The 23,342-nt window shown below is 42.9% G+C and overlaps 1 protein-coding gene across 5 annotated transcripts in view; it reads right to left on the bottom strand.

The window, feature by feature from the left end:
- Daam1 (dishevelled associated activator of morphogenesis 1) overlaps positions 1-23,342 on the bottom strand; it is a 174,927-nt gene that overhangs the window by 21,572 nt on the left and 130,013 nt on the right. For all 5 annotated transcript variants that reach the window (XM_005399226.2, XM_013521989.1, XM_013521990.1 and 2 more), the window contains 6 exons: positions 22,114-22,301; positions 21,338-21,634; positions 20,905-21,012; positions 13,322-13,428; positions 5,740-5,824; positions 959-1,065 (listed from right to left, as the gene is read on the bottom strand). In XM_005399226.2, coding sequence (XP_005399283.1) covers positions 959-1,065; positions 5,740-5,824; positions 13,322-13,428; positions 20,905-21,012; positions 21,338-21,634; positions 22,114-22,301 — 892 coding nt within the window. The remainder of the gene's footprint in view (positions 1-958; positions 1,066-5,739; positions 5,825-13,321; positions 13,429-20,904; positions 21,013-21,337; positions 21,635-22,113; positions 22,302-23,342) is intronic.

Below are 23,342 nucleotides of genomic sequence, written 5' to 3'. Positions count from 1 at the left end.
AGAGAACATCTCCCGTTTCCTTCCCTACCATCTCCTCCAGCAGGACTGAGGATGACGGGCACATAGCTTTGGGTACCTAGTCAGTGGCAGCTATTTCTGATGGCCCTTGCTGGTGTACACTGAGGGAGACTGGGTGCACCTGTCAACGTTTCAGAGCCAACCTCTGTTTGACTGCAGTATACAGAATGGCAAACTGTGATGACACAACCCCAACAACACAGTGAGTCCACACATGGCAGCGACGGACAGCAAGTGCCACATTCCTGGGGCTGCATTCACTGGCCTTTGGCACTGAGAGGACCTTTGCCCCGAGGTCATGGGCTTCAGGACCACGGGTCCTTCTGCAATGGAAAATCTGCTTAATGGCCTTGCCTGGCAGAGACCCAGCTCACACGCCAACCCAATCGCACAGCAGAGGCTGCCAGCTCTCAGAGAAGGGTCCAGAGCTCCCAAGGCTCTGTGGGAGGCGCACCACATCCATTAGTGGGATCTGCATTTGTCCCGATTTCACATCCAGATCCTGGCCACTCAGTTGTAGGAGCTGGAGGTTGACAAACCAGACTCTGCCCCACCCGCATTCCTTCTATTTTGTCACAACTTTAAGTGCCAAGGTACTAGGAAGCATGAGATTCTACCCCAAGGAATCAAAGTAGTGAGGAGAATGGCAGTGAGTGGAACAAGGAAGAGCTAGGACATAATAAGGTCACAGCACATAACCAGGGAGGCCTAGAAGCAGGGCGCGCTGTGGAGAAACCCTGGTCCTGGCTCACCCTGGGTTAGAACTCACAAAAGTAAAACACCAATCAAATTCCACACAGCTCAGGCTTGGGAACAAACACCTAGAATCTAAAAATGTTTGAAGGTAAGCAAGGTAACTGGCCCAAGCAATTGAACCCAAACTGCAGGTTTAACTTAGTAAGGTAGGGGCTTCACTCATCTTCCCCATCTTCCAACTCACCGGCTCATCTCGAAAAGAAACCGATCAGCCTTGGCCATCCGATCCAGTTCATGTTTGTGTTCCTCCAACAGGTCTATATCACTTTTTTCAGGAACGAACTTCAAAAGCTAAAAGGCAGACATTAAAATCAAAGTTTATAACTTACACTTCTGTAGGACATTTTTACACTTTCAGCTCATTTGTCCCAAGATGAAATTTTAACTTTTGAATTATAAACTCTGCTCATGGGGGGCTGAGATATAATGGGAATGATTAAATATTTACATTTTTGCTTGAAAGTAGTTAAGCTGATCTACAGTTCATTTCTGGCACCCTTCTAGTTTCTATAGTCTCTCAAGTAAGACCTGTGGACATCCCCTCCAGTACCCCCTGTCCAGACTGTGGAGGGACTTCACAGATGTGACACTTGTAGGAAGAAGATACACTGAGGGTGGCGATGAAGAAGCTGACCCAGGGTACAAAGCTGTGTACATGTCAGAAATAGAACCCCCGTCTCCCTGACTCCTAGCTCTATGCCTTTTTCTAGTAAGTCATGACTAAATAAATAATTCAATTTTCTTATTTTTCTGGTTATCTAATTCCATCTAATTGATTGATCCATGTAGAGTTGAATGAGGAATACAATTGGATCTGACATTTTTGATTCCATATTTAATTTTGAAGGATGAAATGAGCAGAGCATAAGAAGAAACAGCAACAATACTTAACGTGGAAAAAATACTTCTGAATGTGTCTGATTTCAAGATACACACATTTGTATATGTACGCAGAGGAACATGCACACATGCTTTTTCAGATCAAACATTCTCTGAATGCTGAGATCCTCTCCATAACTTGATGTGGGCATTGGATGGTCCACTTAGTAGGGCTTCAAATGTCTGTTGGACTTAACCAGTTAACAGGTTACTCTGAGTGTTGCTTGGGCAGTGTGCTTGCTTATGCAAGTGTCGCTCAGGCAGGTGTCATTTCAGCCAGTCAACTGTTGTATTGAATAAACATATATTTCCCATTATATTATCTTATAAAAATTACCAAAAAATGTGATTTTTGGTTATCCTGTATTTAAATAATTGGACTGGTAAGTGACTAATGGGGGGGGGAGCTCAGAAAAGGCTGTGTGGATGCCATCAAAAGAGAGAGAGAATTGGAATCAGAGGGAAGGAGACATGAGGAATTACGGGAAGTGGTGGGAGGTTGGAAATACGTTCTGTGTAGTGTGCCTACCATGTCCCAGGGCCTGGCACAGGAGGCAGGACATTTACACAGGGAAAAGAGCAGCTGTAGTGACAGCAGGAGGAATAGAAGCGGGCAAGAGCAGGGAGCAGCAATGGCCTTGGAAGAAATTGTCTTTATTTTGGGCCTACTGGGATATATAGTACTTTCAAATTTTTATGTAACAGGAGAGAGCTTGCATTTTTAAAAGAACACTGAGCTTTCAGAATGGAGAAAGAATTAGAAGGGAACAAAATCCTACATGTGACTAGAGAGCTGGTGTAATAATCCAATGAGATGGTACCCTGGACTGGATAGGGATGGTGGATAGATTCTAGGGTTATTAGGAGTTTTGAATGGAACTGGCGTGAGTTGTGATGGGTGGACTTTGATAAATGAAGGAAAAAGAGTCACAGATGAGGCCTAGGCTTTCAGCTTAGGCAACAACATGTACCACGTTTAACAAGGAAACCAGGAAGAAGAGGTTGAGGTGCGATGAGAAGGGGAAGAGGAATTAGTGTTTGAAGTAGTCTCAAGAGAACTAAATAGTGATTTCTCAGAGGTACCTGGACAAATGGATCTTAAAGAGATCTATTTGGAAGTCAGACTACTAGCTTTAGTTATAACAGGCAGGCACGGATGTGAGACTGTCCAGAGGAAAAAGCTGAAGTGGAGAAAAGGAGAACTAAAGGGACCAGGCCAAGAGAAGGAGGAACCGTCGGAGAAGGCTACGGTGGTACAGCCAGAGCCGGTGGCCACAGCAACCACAGGGCACTGAGAAGTAAGAAAGATAAAGGATGGTGAAGTGTCCCCGGCTCTGCCAAAAGGGAAGCTGCAAGTGTCCTCAGTGAGAACAGCTTCAGGGAGGTGAGAAATAGGATGAATGAATAGGAACTGAGTGAGGACAGGTTTTCAAGAACTCGGCCATGCTGGAAAGAAAGGACGGTAGCCGGGGTGTGTGTGTGTGTGTGTGTGTGTGTGTGTGTGTGCGCGCGTGTGTGTGTGTGTGTGCGCGTGTGCGCGTGCGCGCGCGCAGACTGAGACTGCAATAAGCTGACAGTAAGCAGGACAAGGATTAAGACCCAGGATAGGGTCGGCAGTGCAGCTCGTGAGTAGAAGGAATGGATGGAGCCAGAGCGGAGGCTAAGGACAGCCCCTTTCTCTGAAGGGGATGGAAGAAGAGACAGAAGGAAGCCTGCCGGGAAGGTAGCTCCTACACATTTCTGTTGTATTCAAAATATGTGTTCTTTCTCAGTGCGGAAGGAAAGAAAGGTAGTGGGTAAGAGGAAGGGAGGAAGAAAGGGAGAAAAAGGTTTGGGTTTATTTTTCTCCGTTAGTTTGAACTGCTACTTACTGGGCAAGAGAACTCAGTTCCAGTCTCAGGGGTCCTTTTGGCAACCTGCACAGCCCCTGTCTCACCTGTCTACCTGTTCCATGTATAATATAGCAAAAGGCACATGCCCAAGCTTGGCCCCTCCCAGAGGAGCGCTGAGTGAGGCACTGTGTGCGGAGGGCTCTGAGAGAGAGGGCAGTTGGGGAGGCTTTGAACAGGCAGGAAGAGATGATTCCGAGGAAGAGGAGTGCATATCTCACCTGAAACTTGAGCTCAGCAGCCACAAGCAGCATGACTGGAAGAGAGAGACATGCCCTAAACGCAAATCACAAATAGGGGTAGAGATGTTGACATTAAAACCTGTCTAGGAAGAGCAGAGTATAGAATAAAGGGAAAAAGAGGAAGAAAAGTAAAATAATGGGGAAAGAAAGAGCATGGGAGCTGAACAGAGATCTCACAGAATTATTAGGAGAGACCAGGTCAAAATATCTTTCTTGGCCAGATTCTGCATCAGTAGACAGATTTTCTTACTAGTGTTTATTTGAAATATGTTCTATTTGCACTGTGAGCTTTTGGCAAGATTTTGGAATCCTTTCCCTCAGAGCAGAATCTTGCTGGATGCAGTTTCACAGTAAACAGATCTTGCGGAATTTTAAATATACGACCTTGTCGATAGGGGCTAAGGACTGAAGTACTACCGCAGCTTTCCACTTAATACTTCACTCTGGGTAAGCAACTGGAAGGCAGGGTCACCTGGGAGCCGGAGAGGGCCCAAGAGAGCTGGGCCACTGTCCCAGGCCAGCAGTGGTTGTGACTGGAGCATGGTGAGGGAGAGGAGACTGTGATGGGCTGGAACTCACTCTAGGAAGGTATGGCTGCCTTTAAATTATCCCCACGCAGAGCACCATGAAGCTTTGATGACATAGTCATTAATCACTCAGACAAACCACACCTTTAAAGGACAGCATGAATGGTGTTTCTGTTGCTATGTATGAAGGTCTTCACCCAGGACAACACCAGCTGCAGGTCCATTTGGGGAGGGATAAACACAAATAACTGCTTCCTGCTTTGTGTCTGAGGCCTTCAAGGCTGCCGGTCAGGACCATGGAAAATGCACATGAAGAAAGACAGGTTCTCAGCCTAAATGGCCTTACTCACAATCTAGACCATGGTTACCAGTGCAAAACACCCTTGCTTTCTGCTCTTGGAGCCAAGCATGCTTCATATGAGAGCCCACATTTGGCCTGGAATCATGGTCTCTTGTGCCTGTAGTCAACCTTAAGTGGATCTGGCTCTGATAAAAGACACTTTGATTCCATCCCATGGACAATGAGACAGAAAGGGAGAACAATCTTAGAGCATTCTGCGAATACTACCACAAAGCTCAGAAAAATATAGGCCCAGATCAAGGGGCAGGGGAAGGAGACAGGTGACAAGCTCTGGGACATGTCATAGCACAATAACACTGTCATTGGGGACAACTGAATGGCAGCAATAAAGCTGAACAACACTGGACAAAGTCAGAGTAGTTAAGCAGAAGTGCTATAGAAACACTATGTGAAGAAGGACTGGACACCAGAGGAGACTGGCTACTTGGCTATGAGTGATAAAATTCGGCCAGGGACGACGATGCATAGTATGTGTAAATCACACTTGCAGGGCCTGGGATTTGGCCCTACTACTGTTTATGACAGAGAGAATAACATACATGAACAGAGATAAGACTTAGCCCCAAGAATCTGATAATTCATCTCATGACACATGGCTACTTATGATAATGCTGGGGCTTAATAGTGGCTTTTGCACTTGTGGGAATGATGAGCCAAGACCAAGACACAAATCGTACTGTTTAGTAATGAATCAGTTTATGTAGTACAGTCTGTAATCTCATAGTGCTAGTGTGATTCTCAGCATTCCTGTGAAACACGTGTTCTCTACCAGAGGTAGTATACTTATGTGAGCTCCTAACATAAAATATTTAATTGCGGCTCAAGGGACAGAATCTGACAGTGTGAGTCAAAGGCTTTGACAAACTTGTAACTCCTTTCAGCTAGTATTTTGAGAAACAATGAGAAAACAAAGTCATGAAGTCTCTCAAAGAGCCACATGGAACGCTGCTTCAGCCTCCTCAATTCAGAGGTGTGGAAGTTATCTGTTAGCAACAACCAGGTTTTCCCAATTATCATTCCCTGCTGACAGGCAGCACTCACGCTTCAAGAAATGTCTGGCAGCTCACCTGTTCCAACATGTCCTTGGGCAGATCTTCCTGCTCATCCATTGTTAGAATTGCCCGTTTGATCTCATCATTGGATAATTTCAACCTGGAGACAGAATATGTTAATATGTTGTTAGCAATATCTGTATGAACTTTAAAAGTTTAATACAACTCATTCTGCTACCCCGATTGCAATTTTCAAGTACGATTTTTCTCAAAGTCTCACTGAAAGCTTACTTCCTGACAAAATAGTATTTTGAAACTGAAAATAAGATTTTGAAACTGTCTTAACATTCTTTCAGGGCTTTGTAATGCTCTAAGGACACAGAATAAAGCTGCTGTGTTCTACCATTTAGTTTCCCAAAGCACAGGATTGGAAGACTAGAACCAGGGAAAGTACTCACACACAGCTATCTTTATCTATATACTGCACCCATGAACTACAGATGAGAAAACTAAATTCTTGAGATAATGATATATCTAGAGCATTTTGCTGTCAGGTTAAAATGCATTTCGAGAATATTAGAAACTACATGTTACTGTTCAAGAGTTAAGTAACAGTTAATATACAAAATAAATAAAATGTCTCTGCACTTCCTAGCTGAAGAGTTGTCATTCAACTTTCAAAAAAACCTGTCCTTTCCTTTAATAGATAGAGAAACAGAGGCTCAGAATAGCCAAGTGACTTGCCCGAGGTCAAACACAGAAAGCGACAGTACCCACATGCCCAAGCTCTCTTGTGCCTGCTTATCTGCAATTAAAAAAAAAACAACAACCACACAAATATTTCTTATCTAGTTAATACCTCATAGGGAAAGATTTAGGCAAAAACACAAATCGGTTTTCCATTTTTCTGTCCAGCATAAACTTAAATGAATTATTAATTCAATTAAGGACCTGCGTTTTGAGTCAGGACAATAAGGTATTGACTAGAAAACGTAAGGTTATGAAACTAAAATATACTTTTTTTTTGTACTGGGAATCGAATTCGGGACCTTGCGCTTGCCAGGCAGGCACTTGTGCTGCTGAGCTATATCCCCAGCCCTAAAATATACTTATAAAAATGTTTTACAGTAGTCCTACCTGCAGTAAATAATCTTAACCACATTATCAGCTGTGAGAACAGATCATTTCTTTGTTCTATCTGTGAGCATCAGACTCATACTTTAATGGACTGACTGACTGACTGATCAGCACTGGGGATGGATGATAAGGCCTTCACATTAAGCTACATCTCCAGCCCCATTTTTACTTTTTATTTTGAGACATGTCTTGTTAAGTCACTAAGTTATTCAGGCTGGACTCAAACCTGTGATCCTCCTGCCTTGGTTTCACAAAGTTCTGGGATTACAGGCATGCACCCATGTGCCCAGCTCTACATCCTACTTCCTAATAAGCTACCACTAATGTAGCATCTGAAGGTCACTTGATGTGTTCTTCTAACCCATATGCACTCCAAGAGTAACATTTAGGATTGAAGCTAAAGACATGAAGACACAATGGAGAGCAAGACGTGGACATATAACATGTAACTTTTGAAGATAAGGGCTTCGGTGTCAGTCATGATTCTGACACCACAAGGTCAGTGAGACCCTGAAATTCCTTTTATTAAGCCTCAGTTTCCTCATCTGTAAAAGAGGAATAATAACTACATCAAAAAATAAAGGACAGTGTGTGTGCAGAGGCACATACAGACTGAACAGAGTTAATCAGTCCATGCGAAGTATTTACTGGCCACAGAAAGGGCTCCATAAACTACATGTCTGCTCTATCAGGCAGACTTATCTCTACCAAAAAAAGCAGCGGTACTTTTATGACCTTTACTCTCTTATGCATTATTTCATCAGTTTCCTCCCTGTCTATGACATTAGGTCCGGAAGGTTTAAAAAGACTGAGTATACTTATGAGTTGTGATCAAAAATACAGTGAAGGTTGCTGCTGGAAAGATAGGCTCATAAAAATAGCAGTGTGTCCCTATCTACTTTGTTAATTGGATCCATCACCATGTGATTTCTGTGCTTTTTCTTCTTCATAATCAAATCACCAGGAAAGGTGAACATTTTGAACCAATCTAGCAAACCCAAGAAGCCACAGCAGCACAATGAAGATGATCACAAAAAAGGCCTTTTAAAACTGCTTCAGAAAGTGGCAAGAGGGATGGGATAAGTGTGTTCAAAGTGAGGGGGGAGATTTTGAGGAGGATGAATGGCAATGTGTCTTTTATATTAATTTAAGGTTCTAAAAAAAACTTGTGTTTTTCGATCATCCTCCACGCACAGCAGCCAGGAAAACGCCATCCTGCTCATGCTAACGAGGAAGATGCATCCTGTCTCCTCCACAGTGGCTTCATGGCCCCCGGGCTGTGCAGAGCGATCCTGGCACCAACAGACTTCTCCAGATGGCTTCAGTCCTTCCCGGGACAACTAAGTTCCTTATAAACATCTTCTCCTGAACACTGCAACAGGAAATCCCCAGGATTCAGTGGGGTAATTCTGCTGAGCTGGCCCGAGCAAAGCATGCAGCAGGGGAAAAGAGTATCAGCACCAAGAGCCCAACTGCACAGGCCTGGGCGGCCCCAGGTCCCAGATGCCACAGGCTGCGTCAATCTGAGGACAGCACCATGGTACAGCCTTAGAAACCCAAGGGAAGAAATGTGAGCAGAAGGCCGAAACTGCCACAGCGGGAGCCAACCGGTGTGGAACGTCTACTATCAACACGAAAGAGATCTGCCTGCAAGAAAAAAAAATGAGTCTGTGTCCTTTGCACACTGACTTGAAGCAACCATTTTATGGTGTAGCTCTGTGGAGCTCTTCTGTTTTACATTTAAAAGAAAATGCGTTGAAAATCACAGTGAGAACAATACTTGAAGTATCAGATTTGCCTTTCATTAGCTCCCATATGGAGTACAGAACTTCATGCTTTTGAAATTGTATATATTTATGCTCTTCAACCCCCAGAGGCTGTCTGGACTAAATGCTTGCCCTAACTCATAACAATTCTGCTTTCTGTTAATGTGGCCCACAAAGAGACTGGAGATGTTAATGGCTAGTACTTAAGAAAATCTACCTGTCAACCTACCGCCAGGCACGTGGCCTGCTGGACCAGACAAAGGAAACCCTACCCAGGGGAAAGGGGAGAAGGGTACCCCGCCTCCTGGGATGGTTCTGTAGGTTGCAGAGTTCTTAGTATCATCTGTCATGCACAGAATGAGTCTCTAATCTCTGTAATTTAAGGACCCTACCAATTCTAGCCTTTTATTGCTCACAAGCTTGGCAGTGTTCTGGTGAGCTGGAGGGTGACCACTTTTGAGACATCTAGTTCAACTTCCTTTACAGGGCAGGAAACAAACCAGTCATCTTAAAACAGCATTTAATTTTACCTTGTTCAACTTGTGTATTTCAAAAACTTGCTGAGAGAATTGGAACATCCAGGAGTAATTAAAATACGGATTGATGGCTAGATCAGCCTTAGCTCTGCTTTGATGGATTTAAGCCAAATCCCTCTATTTTAAAGTAGCTTTTGGCGGTTTATGACACCCCAGCTGCTATGTCAAATGAGTATTTGGAGAAAAAGAATGGCAGAACACTTCATAAAAGTGTATTTTAGGTGGTTTCATTTTGCAGTATAAACTTGCTTCCAAGTTTCTTTCTTTCATTTTCTTTTTTTTTGGGGGAGGGAGCGGACAGGACTGTTTGGGGGAATTAAAGCTGAATTTTAGATTGGTGTATGTCACCCACATACACATAGTAAAAAAGCTCCTTACTCTGCTGAGGGCCTATTAGAATAACATATTCATTATATTGGATTTTAACAGTCTAACAGGTATGAAGCAAGGTCTTAACAGCGCCAGAAGTGTGTCTTATCCATTTCACTGTCTGCACAACTCTCTGAAAAGCATAGTACTTGGGTCGCAGAGCTCCCTGTTCAAATTCACATGTCCTCTGCTGTTATGGTTGATACATTGTGTCAACTTGGGGAGTCTAGAAGTTTGGCTAAGTGACTTAGCAGGAAGCCAGAGTGCTTACTTTGTATACATCCTGAGCCTGTGGAAGAGGAGGGCATGGAGATTATGTGAGAGCTACACGCCCCTTAGGTGGGGGTAGCCTGTTTACAAAGTAAGGCAGGGAAAGAAGCTGCTTGCCGCCATTCCTCCCTTTTGCTCTGGCTGCTTTGCTGTTTGGCTGCCATTCCCCGCTTTGCTCTTGTTGCTTTGCTATCTTCTGCCTCGGAGCCAGCCAAGTATGGACTGAAACCTCCACAAACTGTAAGCTAAATAAACCTTTCCTTCCTTCATTTGGGGCGTTGGGTATTTTGTCTCTGCAAAGAGAGAAAAGTAACCAAGACATCTGCCTTTTTTGGGAGATTCAAGTGATTCTGACCCCACAAGCTGTAAATACCTTGCCTACCATGCGTGCACAAGGCAAGCTGCCTGTCTGCTTGGCCCAGATAAGGCTTAGGCAGGTGCCCTTTAGCCAAGGGAGCCTTAACTTCTGTAACACTCGAGGAGAAGCTTTAAAGGCAAACCAAACACCAATGGTCTCAAATGTGCTTGTGGGAACACAGCCCTGGAATACACCAAGGCTTTCATCATAGCCGGCGTCAGAGTAAGGACTGCAGTAAAATAAGTCCCTAGTAGGCAAGATAAAAAATGGAGCCATTCACCAACTCTGAGAATGAAGTCAGCAGAGAATAAGGAAGACAGTAAGTATGGAAAAGGAGGCAATCTTAACATCATCTTTGAAACATTACTATTCTTTGTCCCCAACACAAATTCAGACCCAAGTCCTACCAGGGGTTCTTCCCCTCTCAGTTCTGCCCCTCCTCAGGTCTCATCCCACTAAGAGAAAGAAGGACCTGAGGTTCCCTTTGCATCCACATTGCGATTCCTTCCAACTCATCAACAAACTCCTGAGACTAAATATTAAACCTCATTAAAGCAAATACTGTTTGCCTCCTGAACAAATGCACCACTTCCTGATCCCATGAACACAAAGAGGTCACTAACTGAATGGCTACCATGCAGAGGCCCCTGCCGGGGGCTTTATAGGCATCAGGGCATTTCACAAGCCTGCTGTAAAAAAAGGCCTTTCCTAGTTTCATCTCCCTTTTATAGACAAGGAGGCTAGGACTTGGCCCTGGCTGACACATGCCCTTATAAAGGCACAAGACAGGAATCTCAGGCTCTGCTGCAAGGTTATTCCATCCCAGTGATGATCTTCTACTGCAGTGGCAGGGCTCCCCACTCCTGCTCCAAGCCTCCTCGGAGCCGCCTTCCCTGCCCCCCGTGTTGATGGCACTGTGCTTGCCTTCAAAACCTGCTTTCTCTCATAAACTGTGGCCCCTTTCTCACTGGCTGGACTTCCTGAGTCCTTCAAGTCAGACCAGTGCAATCCCGGAACTGTTTAAGTTTTCTTACCTGTACAGAATTTTCCTTCTCCAGTTAGCCTTGAGTTTTCAAAAGAAGCAACACTATCTTACACTTTGGTAAATCCTACTGGGACTAGCACAGTGCTAGACAAATATATGTTCCACAGAGCTGACTAAAAAAAGGCATCAAACATACTTTTATACATCTCTTCTCTTTTTGAGCCTCTATCTCTTTTCTGTGCACAGTAATGAATGAATTCTCAATGGAAAGAGGGAACAAAAAATCCTCATTGGTTAAAAAACTAAATAAAATGCAAGTTAGCCTGATTTCTTTCACCTTCACCACAGCACATTTCAGATGTCAGCTGTGTGCTTTCCTGATGGGACAGTAAAACCATCAACGGTTAAGCAAAAGAGGAAATGGTCCTGAGTCCTCTGTGGAGAGAAGGTCTGTAACCCAACGAATGTGGCACCACTACCAAAGAGCAAGGGCGACTCAAGCTTACTCGGCTACCCACAATGCTTTTCAGCTGTGCTCACTGTAATAACACTTGTTCATTAAACTGGACTGTAACAGGTAATCTAACAGACACAAGTTGTTAAAATTGTCTTCCAGAGGGAGTTGAGACACATATAAATTTTAAGTTACCTTATATTCTGACACTTTTGAGGTAACAGGGAATTTCATACCACAAATATGAAATAATTCCTTCAACAACCAAATGGGAAATTTGCCAGAAAGAGTTGTAACCTTATCTATAATGAGTGTAACTACCCTGGCAGGCACTTAGCATTGGGAATAATCTGTCTATGAGGAACTAGGTCACAGTTTTTACTGTACAAGTATTTCAACACTATAGAAATCCAGTGATAGCTCCCTTTGTCAAATTGCATTAAAGTGCTTATCTGCTGAAAAAGCACAAAGTATAGGGAGAAATTTTCATATTTATGAAAAAAAAAAGGACAACTTTTCCAAATCTTCATTTAATTTTTCAGTTATGAATGTTATTTGTAAAAAGGCAACAAAACAAATCAGATACATTGTAGAAGAGAAACAAAACTTTTGTATTATTTTTTTATTGTGTCTTCCTAAGGTAGAGAGACATCTTATCTAACCTAAGTATGATTCATGGAGCAAAAGTCAGAATAAATACAGAGCCTGACCATTTACATAGCTTCCAGTTAGAGCAGAATGAAATGTTAACAGGGTGGCTCATGTTACCTTACAAGTTGCATTAAAATTCAGGGATCTCATTAAGGCTCAATTTCTCTTTTACTAAAAGAAACATTTGCTCCCTAAAGTAATATATATCTGGCCAACAATCAAACTTCCATGTTGAAAACCAAGCAGCAGCTCTTTGTGTTAAAAGAAACTCGGTCTCAGACCATTTAGGTAATAACGTCTGGTGCTTTCCCTCTTCACCCTCCCTGAAAGACAGTCACCTTATAGCAGGCTCACTGCACATAAGGCATTCCTTCCAGCACGTAACTCGTCTTTAAAGCTGCAACATTCAGCATTCTTTACATTTCCATGCACTTCATAAGCATTAGGTGTCTTTGTCTAATGTGAAAGTCCCTTTTAGAGAAATTAGATACAGAAAAGCTACTTGAAATGCCCAGAATGATCTGACAACGCTGCCTGAAGCTGCAATCAGATTCCAAGCTCACAATTTCCTTTTTCTCAAGTTCCAAGGCAGTGACGGTTCACTAGTTATGAGAAAGATTTCTGAATAGCACTGAACCAGACAAATTAACATTTCACTGACGTTTGAGATTTACATCTTTTTAGCCATAAAAAAGCCCCCTAAAAGCATGAAGTCATATAATCTTAAAATATAAAAAGGTGATATTAGAAAGCAGAATAAAACACAGAGCCATCAACATGAATCCTGATTCTATTCTATTAGTGAAAGACTGAAATATCTCTACTGCCAAGAAGTGTAAATAAAAGACAACTCCATTTTACAAGCCTTCTGGGAAGAAAACATTGATTGAGGATATTCTACTTTTACATTAAGAAGTCTGAGGAAATCAAACCCCATGAGAGGTGGCATCCAGCTCTGATAGTTTCCACTAGGGAAAGTAAACACCAAAAATCCTCCTTACCCAAAACACAGGGGACCCAAAGATTTGTCCCTCAGCAGGGTGCTTTTAAAATGAAGTGACAAATGTGTTTCTGAGCCATGTAACAGAAAAGTTGGTCCTACTAGAAATGTTGATTCAACATTAACAATACCTCGACAGAAGGATGTTGCAATTCTGGGCTCTCCGGCCATCAATCACTGAGAGCTCTTTGACTTTCAGCTTGGAACTCAGTGTGTCATCAATAGCATCTGCTTCTTTCTGTAAAGAGCACAAAAGAAATCCATCGAAGTCTTAACAGTGACATTCAGACTTCACACAAGAGTGTTCTATTTCACTGTCCATTCACACACGCATGTGCGTGTGCAACACGCAAGCCAAGCTGAAATGGTGCAGTAGGGAGTGCTGCAAGGTGGTGAGGCTGAACAAAGGTTACCACCTAGTTGGCAAAAACAAATATTAGTAAGAAAAAACTGATCACCCACATTTGAAAGAACAAAGTGCTTCTAAGTTGAAGATGCTAAGGGTGCATAAATTATCAGTGAGCAATGTCATCCTTTTGTCCCCCAAATCCCTATGGACAGCAGATAGAAGAGCTGTCACTATGAATCAAACTCAGCAGAGGCTTGCCATTACTAGCTCAGCCATTTGCAGGGCCCAGTCCCACCCCAGAACCATTTGCACGCCGAATACTTAAGAAAGAGGCATAAGAAGGCTTCCTAAACATCTTCATGTACAGCAGGAAGCTCCCGGGCCAGAGGGGACCTTGCATTACCTGGAGCCCAACAGGGACAGGGCAGCCCAGGACTAGTTCAGCCCAGGACAGTTCAGTTACCTGAGTTAACAAACACTACTGGCACATCCTGCTGCTGTACTGAGCAATGATGGCCAGCCGTAATTATAGTGCAACAGGCACAAAACAAATATGTATAAAATACTTAACTGCACACTAAAGATCTTATAACAAAAAGTTCAAGGCGAAAACACAGTCTAACTTGATAAACAGGACATTTGATTTCATAAGCTCCAGGATCAATTAACAGTGGATTATGGCATTTACAAATGTAAGTAAACCAAAAGAATTACAGAACTGTATGATAGTTGGAAAGCAAAAGCAACATGGAATTTACAATATGAGGCATCATGGTGTCAGATGTGTGATGTCTCTTGTGCTAAGATTTCAAGCATATCTATACAGCTTCCATTAAGAGTTGAAACCCAATGTGGAAGTATACTACTGAACAACAGCAATAACAGGATAAGCCAGGAACTTCAAGCTTAGAGTGAGCTAAGGAGTTGTATCATAAGAGGCATACACAGTAGCAGACTTACCTGCCTGGAGTTACTGTTCACAGAGAAATCCTACAGCCATGGCAGAGGCATGGAAAAGGCAAACCAGATACATGCAGTTCAGAAATCATAGCAACGAATGGGAGAAGTCAAAGCAGTCAGGGGAATCAGTGGAGCAGGGTACAAGATGATCTACGCCACTAAATCACCAGTAAAAGTTAATGATGAGGAGAGAGTCTGGCCCAAGAGACAATGAAAACACTCATGATACAAAGCGTATGGGGCAGAGAAGGACAACATTTACTGTTCACAGTTTTCACTGGTGGCAAATCAAATTTAGAAAAGGGCTTAGCACATCCCAGCTGGAAAAACAACAAATCCTCTTAGAAAAGAACAGAACAGGACAGAACAGAAAAGAAAAGAAAGCAAAACAAAACACTAGACTCCACCTAATACACTGATCTTAAGTTGAAGCAAAAGCGTATTAATTAAGTTTATCTCTGGAGAAAACTCTTCCCACTGTTATGTACTATTAAAAAAAAAAAAACGTTTTGTTGTTAATCTCCTATTCTCTGATATCATTAGAAAGAATTAAGAAAAGACAAGTGGAACACCTGAGAGGGTCCAAATTTGGCCTATAGGTACTGCGGTGAGTGGGGGTGAGGGAAAAGATAGAATGGGCAACTGAGAGGCAATCAGTGGTTCCAGGTGGGTGCAGCCATTGGTGGTTCTGTCTAAATTCCTGCAGAGCTATTCAAGCACACAAGCCTCTTCTTGAAATTCTTTTTAGAAAAGATGGGGTCAAGAAGGGAAAAGAGAAGTAATTGACACATTATGAGAAAGTGACAGCTTCTGTTGCATACTTTTGCGATGCTGAATGAATAAAGCTTTGGTGTGCAAAGCACGTCCCAGCTTTGGGCCAACAGCCTGCACCACCAGATTGCTTAGCATTTGCTCAGCAGATTCCTTCAGGTTTCGTTGGTTTCGGCAGGACTGCCAGGGCCAATTTCACACTGGTGAGCTGCTCACATTCTCCTGGCGGGAAACAGGACATGCCCTCTCCTGCTCTGCCCACTCGGGCAGGATTGCTCTCCTAGCATGGCATTTAAAAAGTAAGTTGATAACCACAAGAAACTTTTCTTTCCCTCTGACACCCCAATTTTATTTTGTTCCTATTATAATTGTCAAGCTGTCTACTCTGACCGTCTTTAGGACAATAAAACCAGTTTCCTTTCCAGTGCAGAAAAGCCTACGGTGAAAGAAAGTCCATGAGGTCTCCTTGATCGATTTTTTTTTTCCTCCTCTTACAGGGAAAGGTACTACACGACTTCAGATCCTGCTCTCATTATCTGGCCTTCAAAGAAGAAATTTTTAGTAAGTTCGCTGGCAAATCTTGTTTCCGCTGTCAGGAAACTAAGACGTCTGACCTCTAGCACAGGTGCTGTGCTTTGGAATCAGGCAGCTGTCACGTAGTGGATGTGTGGCTTGGGGCTTAGATTCTGTATCTGTAAAATGGTGTTAACAACTGGATTATGATTGTGGGATTAAATGTGATGCCGTATGTAAAGCATCTTACACAGTATCTGACACAGTTATGAGCTCAGTACTTGGAATTATATGATACAATTATTTTATTCTTCCAACTGTTGATCCATTTATTCCCCTTTTGTTCTTTTCTCAGCTAAGGCACAGAAGAGCTAGTCAACATCTCCTACTGGCAAACTCCAGCAGCAGTAGCACAACAGCTAATAGCTCGGTAACACAGCTCATGTAACTGAAGGTGAGGATGAAAAATGCTATGGGGGAGTTTGGCTAATTGCTAGCCTAACGATTCCACTTAAAGGTCTATTAATTGGCATATTATAAACAAAACCACGAAGTTTATGAGTTTCATTAGAAAGGACATATTTGAAATCACAATGCTTTCAGGCTTAATTTCATGAAACAACTTAACCTTCATTTTGAAACCTTATTCACTCAAAAATCAAAAGAAAATATAAAAAGATACTTTTAATTGGCTTGGGTAAAATATGCTAGAATCACTTGTATTTGGCTTCCCCTGACAGAATGTTTGATTTTTTCAAGTGATTTCTGATGTAGGGCTTAGGATTTAGGATATAAATAAGAAGCAGGCACTTAAACGGTCCGGAACAAGTGCTGACAGGGCCCCACAATGAAGTAAGGACTTCAGGGATAAGGACAATACTTGTAAGAATGATTCCTCATCTTTCTGAGGCTGAAATACTTTGGTAAATCTGATAAAAACTGGATATCCCTTTTTAGAAAAATGCATATACTAATGTTTATACAGAATTCTGGATGAACTCTTATCATGTAGCACAGTTACAGAACTTCCAGCCTTATATGTTGGTATGAAGAAAGCAACTAGTCACAATTTTTTCTTCTGCATTCATATACCAAGGCTAAGGACTAAGATTACTGAAATAAATATCCTAAATAATACAATTTTAAGTATGCAAGTCAGATTACAGAATAACACTGTGAAGAAACTAAAAAAGGAAAATGCTTTGACCATTTAGTAAAGATACCACTAAATGTTTTAAAAGGGACTCCCCCAAAATGACTTATATATATCAGCAATGGTGAATTCTGGGGCTAGGCAGTAGTTATTTTCTGTTCCATAAATTAGAACACAAAGGCTTTGCAATTTTGTACTAGGTGCTGATAAGAGGACCCTAAAAGCAGGGTTGTCCTCAAAGAAAGAGCAAGATGGAGAAAGAACCCACGAGCTGGTACCACACTGTTCTGGAGTTAGGACTCCCTATAGGCAGGTGTAGTACCATTAGCTCGCCTGCGCTGCTAACTGCATGGACAGGCAGGAATGAATTTCCAGCAGGGCAGAATGAAAATTCTCCATAAAACAATTGTATCTGAAATAATACTACTATGCAATGTGCTACATTCACATTATGTATTAAAATAAATCTCTTTTGGCTGACTTAGAAATCATGTATAATGTACTTTCAATGGGGAAAAAGGTTTCTGCATTTAAGAAATTGACTTTCAAATGAACTTTTGGAATGCAAATGCAGGAATAATGGCATGTTATTAAATTCCATTTCAAGTGGCACATAAGCTTACATAATCAGCTCTCCACACTTTGATATATGCACTGAAAAAAATTCTGAATAAGAGTGGTCATGTTCTTAAAACTGGATTTAAAGAAAATCCTTTACAAAGTCTGGTGTTTGTAATGAGTGAAACCATGCACAAAGAACAAAGAGACACTGAGAATTATGCCACTTTGTAGTCCTAAATGTGTTACCTGTTGGGAGACTGAATTCACACTAAGTCATATTTTTACTATCTGTAATAAGGAAATAAAATTCCCCTCACAGAGTTGGGGGTGAGTATTAAATAACAAAAAAGTACAAGAGCTCTTGAGAACTGAATTTTAAGGTTGGTAAGATTAGGAACTGTGTGTATCATACTCAGCACCACAAATATAATGGATACTTAATACTGACCATCATCTTGTAGTCTATATTATGATCATTTACACGTTTTTCATCTTTGTTTTTATATTATAAAATTACATGGTGGGCCTATATCATAGCTTAGTGCATTTGAATCCTTTGAAGTGCTTTACAGACAAAACAAATAATATAAATATCTGATTTTAATGATATTTCTCATATATGTATAATAGCTATGTAAATGTACATATAAATATGTGCCTATATTTATGTAGGTATGTGTGTTTATTATATCCACATGCATGTTATATATATATATATATATTCCTCATTTAAATATATATATTATTCCTCATATATCATTCCTCATTTAAATTATACTAGTCTGATATTGTGACTTCTCAAAAACACTGTATAGTACTCCTACTGCAGGTGTGCAGGTAATGCTATCCATGTATTCTTTTGCTGCTCTGAAAAATTTATCTAGCTAAACAACTGGCTGAAGTCCACAGAGTTTGACCAGGGATTCATCACTCTGGAGAGAGGAGAAAGGAGACCCCATGGAAAAAATAGGTTCCCAGCGTTCATTTGGGAGTAGAAAGAACAGCAGTTAAGCGGGGTGATGATTACACACTGCACTGCCACGACTGAGAGAAAATGTGCAGTCCTCGCTGCCGCCAGCATGAGATGAGGGGATGTCCAACAACAAGTACTGCCTGCTTTACTCTGCCCTACAGATTCCACGTAGTGTCTGCATCTTTTGATTTTCTGGTTTTCAACATTTAGTAAATTCAATAAAATGGTTCAAATTGCCCTCATTTGGAAAATATATTTAAGGAAGTTGGATAAATTTAACTATCAGCCACCATTAGATCTTCCTCAAAAGACCAACATTCATCTATATATATATATATATGAGAAAAAATTCTCATCTCCAAGGCTTATATTAAAAGGGGAAACATTCTTGAATTATGCTGAGCAGGTGTGCTGCAAGTTTTCTTTAGGAAGTGCTGCTGAAAACGTAGTCACAACTCACCCTTCACAGCAGTCTACTGAGTGTTAGGCACAGCTGAAGAGTTGTGGCCTATCCTGACTGAATGACTGCTGACGACTTAGTGCTATTTGCCAGGAGACTGTTACCCGACTCCTGGGATCTGTGCAATCCCATCTCCAACAGTGCCTGAGAACTGTCCATGTATTTGTCCCAGAGCACATTGGCAGCATCCTTCTGTGCCTTCTGCAGAAAGCCAGTTAATTATGAGTCTTATAAACTTTGGTCTTTCAACCACCTGCCTTCATAACAAACACAAACCACATGCTCAGACTTGAACAACATCACTTGCAATAACTGCTGCTTTCCCTTCCTTCAATGGACTTCTCTAAATTCCCAAATCTTCATCTAGATATCCAGTATGGATCAGGATCAGTAACTGAAACTGGAGTGGGAAAGCAATGGGACATGTGAGCAGGTCAGAAGATTATCTGAATTCCTAGGAAATTTGCTAAAATGTCCTCTGAGTTCATGCTGAGGGCCAGGGACACCTCCTGGGGTGGGTGTGGGGAGACAGAAGAGGTGTTGCATTCTATCAGGACGGAGTCTGGCCAGAGAACCTGCAGGATGAAGTCTTCAAACACATGCTTTGTCTGTCCTCTGTAAGATCAGGTATCTTATTTTCTTTTTCCTCCTGGTCTTTTATTTGGTGTGTATGACCCTGCACAGGCTGCAACCTTACTTATGGAGGGGCCCAGCTGCAGGCTGGCAAGGCAATTACCTTTAATACATTACTAAACCAGCACAAAAGGCACTGGGGAGAAGTTTGGCTTTCTTAGGGTAGAATATTCCGGCTAAATACTATCCTCCCAACCTATTTCAGATGCATCACAGGTCATCTTGAAAGTTTAGACAAGCAATCCCTTTGCTTTTGTTTCTCTCCAGCCCCAGCCCATCTTCCTCCTTGGTAACTGGCATTTCTTTTCTGAGACATTCTTCCTTGGGAACCAAGTCAGTGTGCAGACTGGAAGGGAGGTGTTTGCTGGAAGGGCTGTGCCCTGGATGTAGTGAAGGGCCTCCGGCGTAGCTCAAGGAAGGCCCCCTGGAGCTACCTGGCACTGTTTTCCTGTGTGAGACACAGGATGCTCTCTTTGCTACTCTGCTCCTTGAGTCTCCTGTTCCTGGTCTGCTTTTCCATTTCCCAAGGCCCTAGGTCCCTTGTCCTTCTGGAGTTCTCTGTACCTGGTTACCTTGTGTGGCCTCTTCTGAGCCACCCTAAGAGCTCTGCAAAGAGGCCTCTGGAGGAGTGAGACACCATGAGACTATGACGGGGCCTCATGAGGATGCCACCTGCTTGGCTTCCTCAATACAGGTAGCCAGCAAGGACCAAGGCACATGTTCCTGCTCCCACAGCCAAAGCTTTCATGTTTCTCTGCTCCCGTGAATAGCACTGCCATCTGTCTATCTGTGCGGACTCCACAACATCAATGCTTAGTCTTAAACCGTCTCTGTAGGTCCTAGGTAGCCACCACATTCTAGTCAACTCCAAGCCCCAGACTTCTAAAGATTCAATCTGTTTCAAAAAGTATTCTGCTTCTGGTAGTATTTATGTAACTTTTTTTTAAAAAAAAAGTCTGATAAAGCAAAATGGCTCCAGAAAAAAATATCTTGAGGGGACACTATAAGTTGTGCAACTCCCCTATTAATATTTTTTCCTGGTGATCCAGTGACTAAGCATAGTGATAATATCCAGAAGTCTTCACACCAGTAAGTCAAGGGCTTGGACACTTACCACAGCCAGAGCTTCCTCAGGGGGAGCTAATACACCTTCAGCTGCTCACATTCCCCACACAGGCATTTACACACACCCCATGCTGCCTTGCGGGACACACTGGCGCAGACCAAACAGCATGAGACTGAGGAGCTGGTCACAACACAGTCATGGCAGACAGCCCGGGGACCATGTGTGAGGATGTGACTATTTAACAATTTTGGCATCTGGAGAACACATGCTATTACCTGCTGTCTTTGATAGGCAGAGAAAGTTCTTTCCAGGTCTTCGAGATCTAGAACTTTGAAGACTTTGGTATCATCAATTTCAGTCCATACTGTTCTGTCCAGTTTGTTCTAGAAACATCAAGTTAGTAAGTTCTGTGGTTTATAGTTACACATAAAAAAAACAGGCATGGTTATTTTCTAAAAAGTGCTACTATCCTAAATTGTTCATCCTACATGTTCAACTCATCCTACAACATGTTTAACATGAGCAGGTTTCAAACAACATGGCTATATTTCAAAAGCTTTATCACTTAATTATGTCAGCTAGTGAGAACCCTGAGTCTCCAAGCTGGAGAACAAATTCTTTAGTGGCCAGAGGTGTCTCCCTTTCAGCAAGGACACAGAGAGTTGCTGATTCTACCCCTCTATGAGAAAATTCAAATGAAGGGCTTACCTCAGGCAGCTTGGACCAGTTGAAGGATTTGAGGGCATTTGTGGGTTGAGGAATATTTTTCTTCTTGAGGGCCAGTCCCACTGGAGCCCCAGGAGGTGGCATGATTCCTCCTAAGGGAGGAGGCCCTGGGGGAGGGGGAGGACCTCCAGGAGGAAGGGGAGGCGGTGGCGGAGGAGGGGCTCCACCTGGCAGAGTTGAGGGCAGCGGGGGGAGAAGGGAACCCGGCATGGAGGAAGGAAAGGGTCCTCCTGGGGCTCCGGGTGAGGGTCCTCCCGGGACTGAAGCACAGACAGCCCTCTGGAAAGATAAAAATAGGAAGAGATCAGTGCAAGAAGACAATTCACTGGGTGAATCTGACTGTAGATTATAGGGAAACCCACACTTCTGGGAGTGGGGTCTAAAGGGCTACCAACTCAGATGGCCTCTCAGGGCCTCCATGGGCTTGGTGGAGCTGGCCCTTTGTATGTGACACTAGATGCCTGCCTGCAAAGCATTCACATCTGTCTCACTTCTTGTACCATCATACAACTTGATTTCATGAAACTGGTTAAGAAGCTAATGCAATTCCCTGTGCTCTGAGTATAGGACTGGTGCCAAGACCAACATCCCAGACCACCACTCTGCTGGATTTACCACTGGCAGAGGAAGCAAGTCTTGTAACTGCAGCAAGCAACTGTGGAACTCTTGAGACTATCTTTCCTCACTGCAAGATGGAGGTGCTCTGGGGCAAGTGAGGATGCAGCAAAGGGAAGGCCCAGGCCCTGGCCCGCACTCACCCTGCTGAGCTCATGGAGCTGGGCTGTGAGGTCCGCCACCTGCTGCTTGACCTGCTTGTGTTCAGTCGTCTCCTTCTCAAGTTTCTCTTTCATTTTATTTAAGGTCTGCATCATTTCTTCCTTCTCTTGGGCCTTGGCATCACATTCTCTCTCTTTCTTTTCCAGTTTCTGTTGTAATTCATTGTGCTCTACATATGAGAACAGTCGGACATGAGAACAGGAGGTTCTGCAAAGCAGAAACAGTTTCTCTACAAAGGAAAACTGACTGAGGGTGATGGCAGAGACTGGGGCTCTTGGTCAGGTCAGTGTTATTCCTGCCTCCCATTAAAGGGAGCTACTCGGGCTGAGCAGCATTCGTCCTGGGAGGGGCCTGCGATGAGCAACTTTAATGATATTCTGTAAAAGATGTTAGAAGGGACCTTAGGAATGGACAAGCGTGAGCACCTGCTATGGAAGGGAATGTGCCTGGCTGACAGGTACTGCAGAATCCTGTCAGAGCAGGGGCCCTTTGGCCAAATGAGGGAAAATAAGTACCAAAGAAGCCCAGAGTCACAAATCAGACACGGGAGAGGGAGAAGGTGAGCTTGGACGAGCAAGGCTTGAAGTCCGGGTGGAAGGGAGGAGTCTGCGCTGTGAGGCGGAGCTGCTGCCAGGCCCTGCGTCCATCTCCACACCTCCACATCCCCTCAGAAGGCCACCTGCAGCACTCCATGCTTTTGGCAAGTGATTATTAGAACGTTGTGAAAGAAAATGTTGCCATCTCAGCATGAAATATCTTAAGGGCAGTAGTGCTGGTTGAGCATGAGAATCATCGTAACGTGGAAGAAAACAGTAACTCTCAGCTGTGGTTTTGCTGACTTCCTCAGTCCTGCTAGAGTGGAACAGGATGTCCAGTTTAGCATAATGCTTATTCACATGGCCAATGAATAAAAAGCTTCCTGACAGGATGATGAGCTTTGGCAAAGAGAAATAATGAAGTACAGGCTGCAGATTTTTATTTCAAATACTTGGCCCCAATCCCTAGACTTTTTATATCAATAAATCCACTAGAGATACAACCCACTGGGGCTGAGCTGAAAAGAGCTGGTCTCTGTTTCTGAATTTGTTAGCACATTTTAAATTCTTTTTGCCTCCGACCTTCTTTCTTTTGTGTCCCCCAAAATGGGAATTTGTAAGGAGGGGTTCAAAGCATTAAAATCCTTGGGTTTTATTAGCCTTGGAGTTAAGAT

This window comes from Chinchilla lanigera, unplaced genomic scaffold (genome assembly GCF_000276665.1).
Source record: "Chinchilla lanigera isolate Chin_1 unplaced genomic scaffold, ChiLan1.0 scaffold00065, whole genome shotgun sequence".
Lineage (NCBI taxonomy): Eukaryota > Metazoa > Chordata > Mammalia > Rodentia > Chinchillidae > Chinchilla > Chinchilla lanigera.
This window is presented reverse-complemented; position numbering and strand designations above follow the sequence as displayed.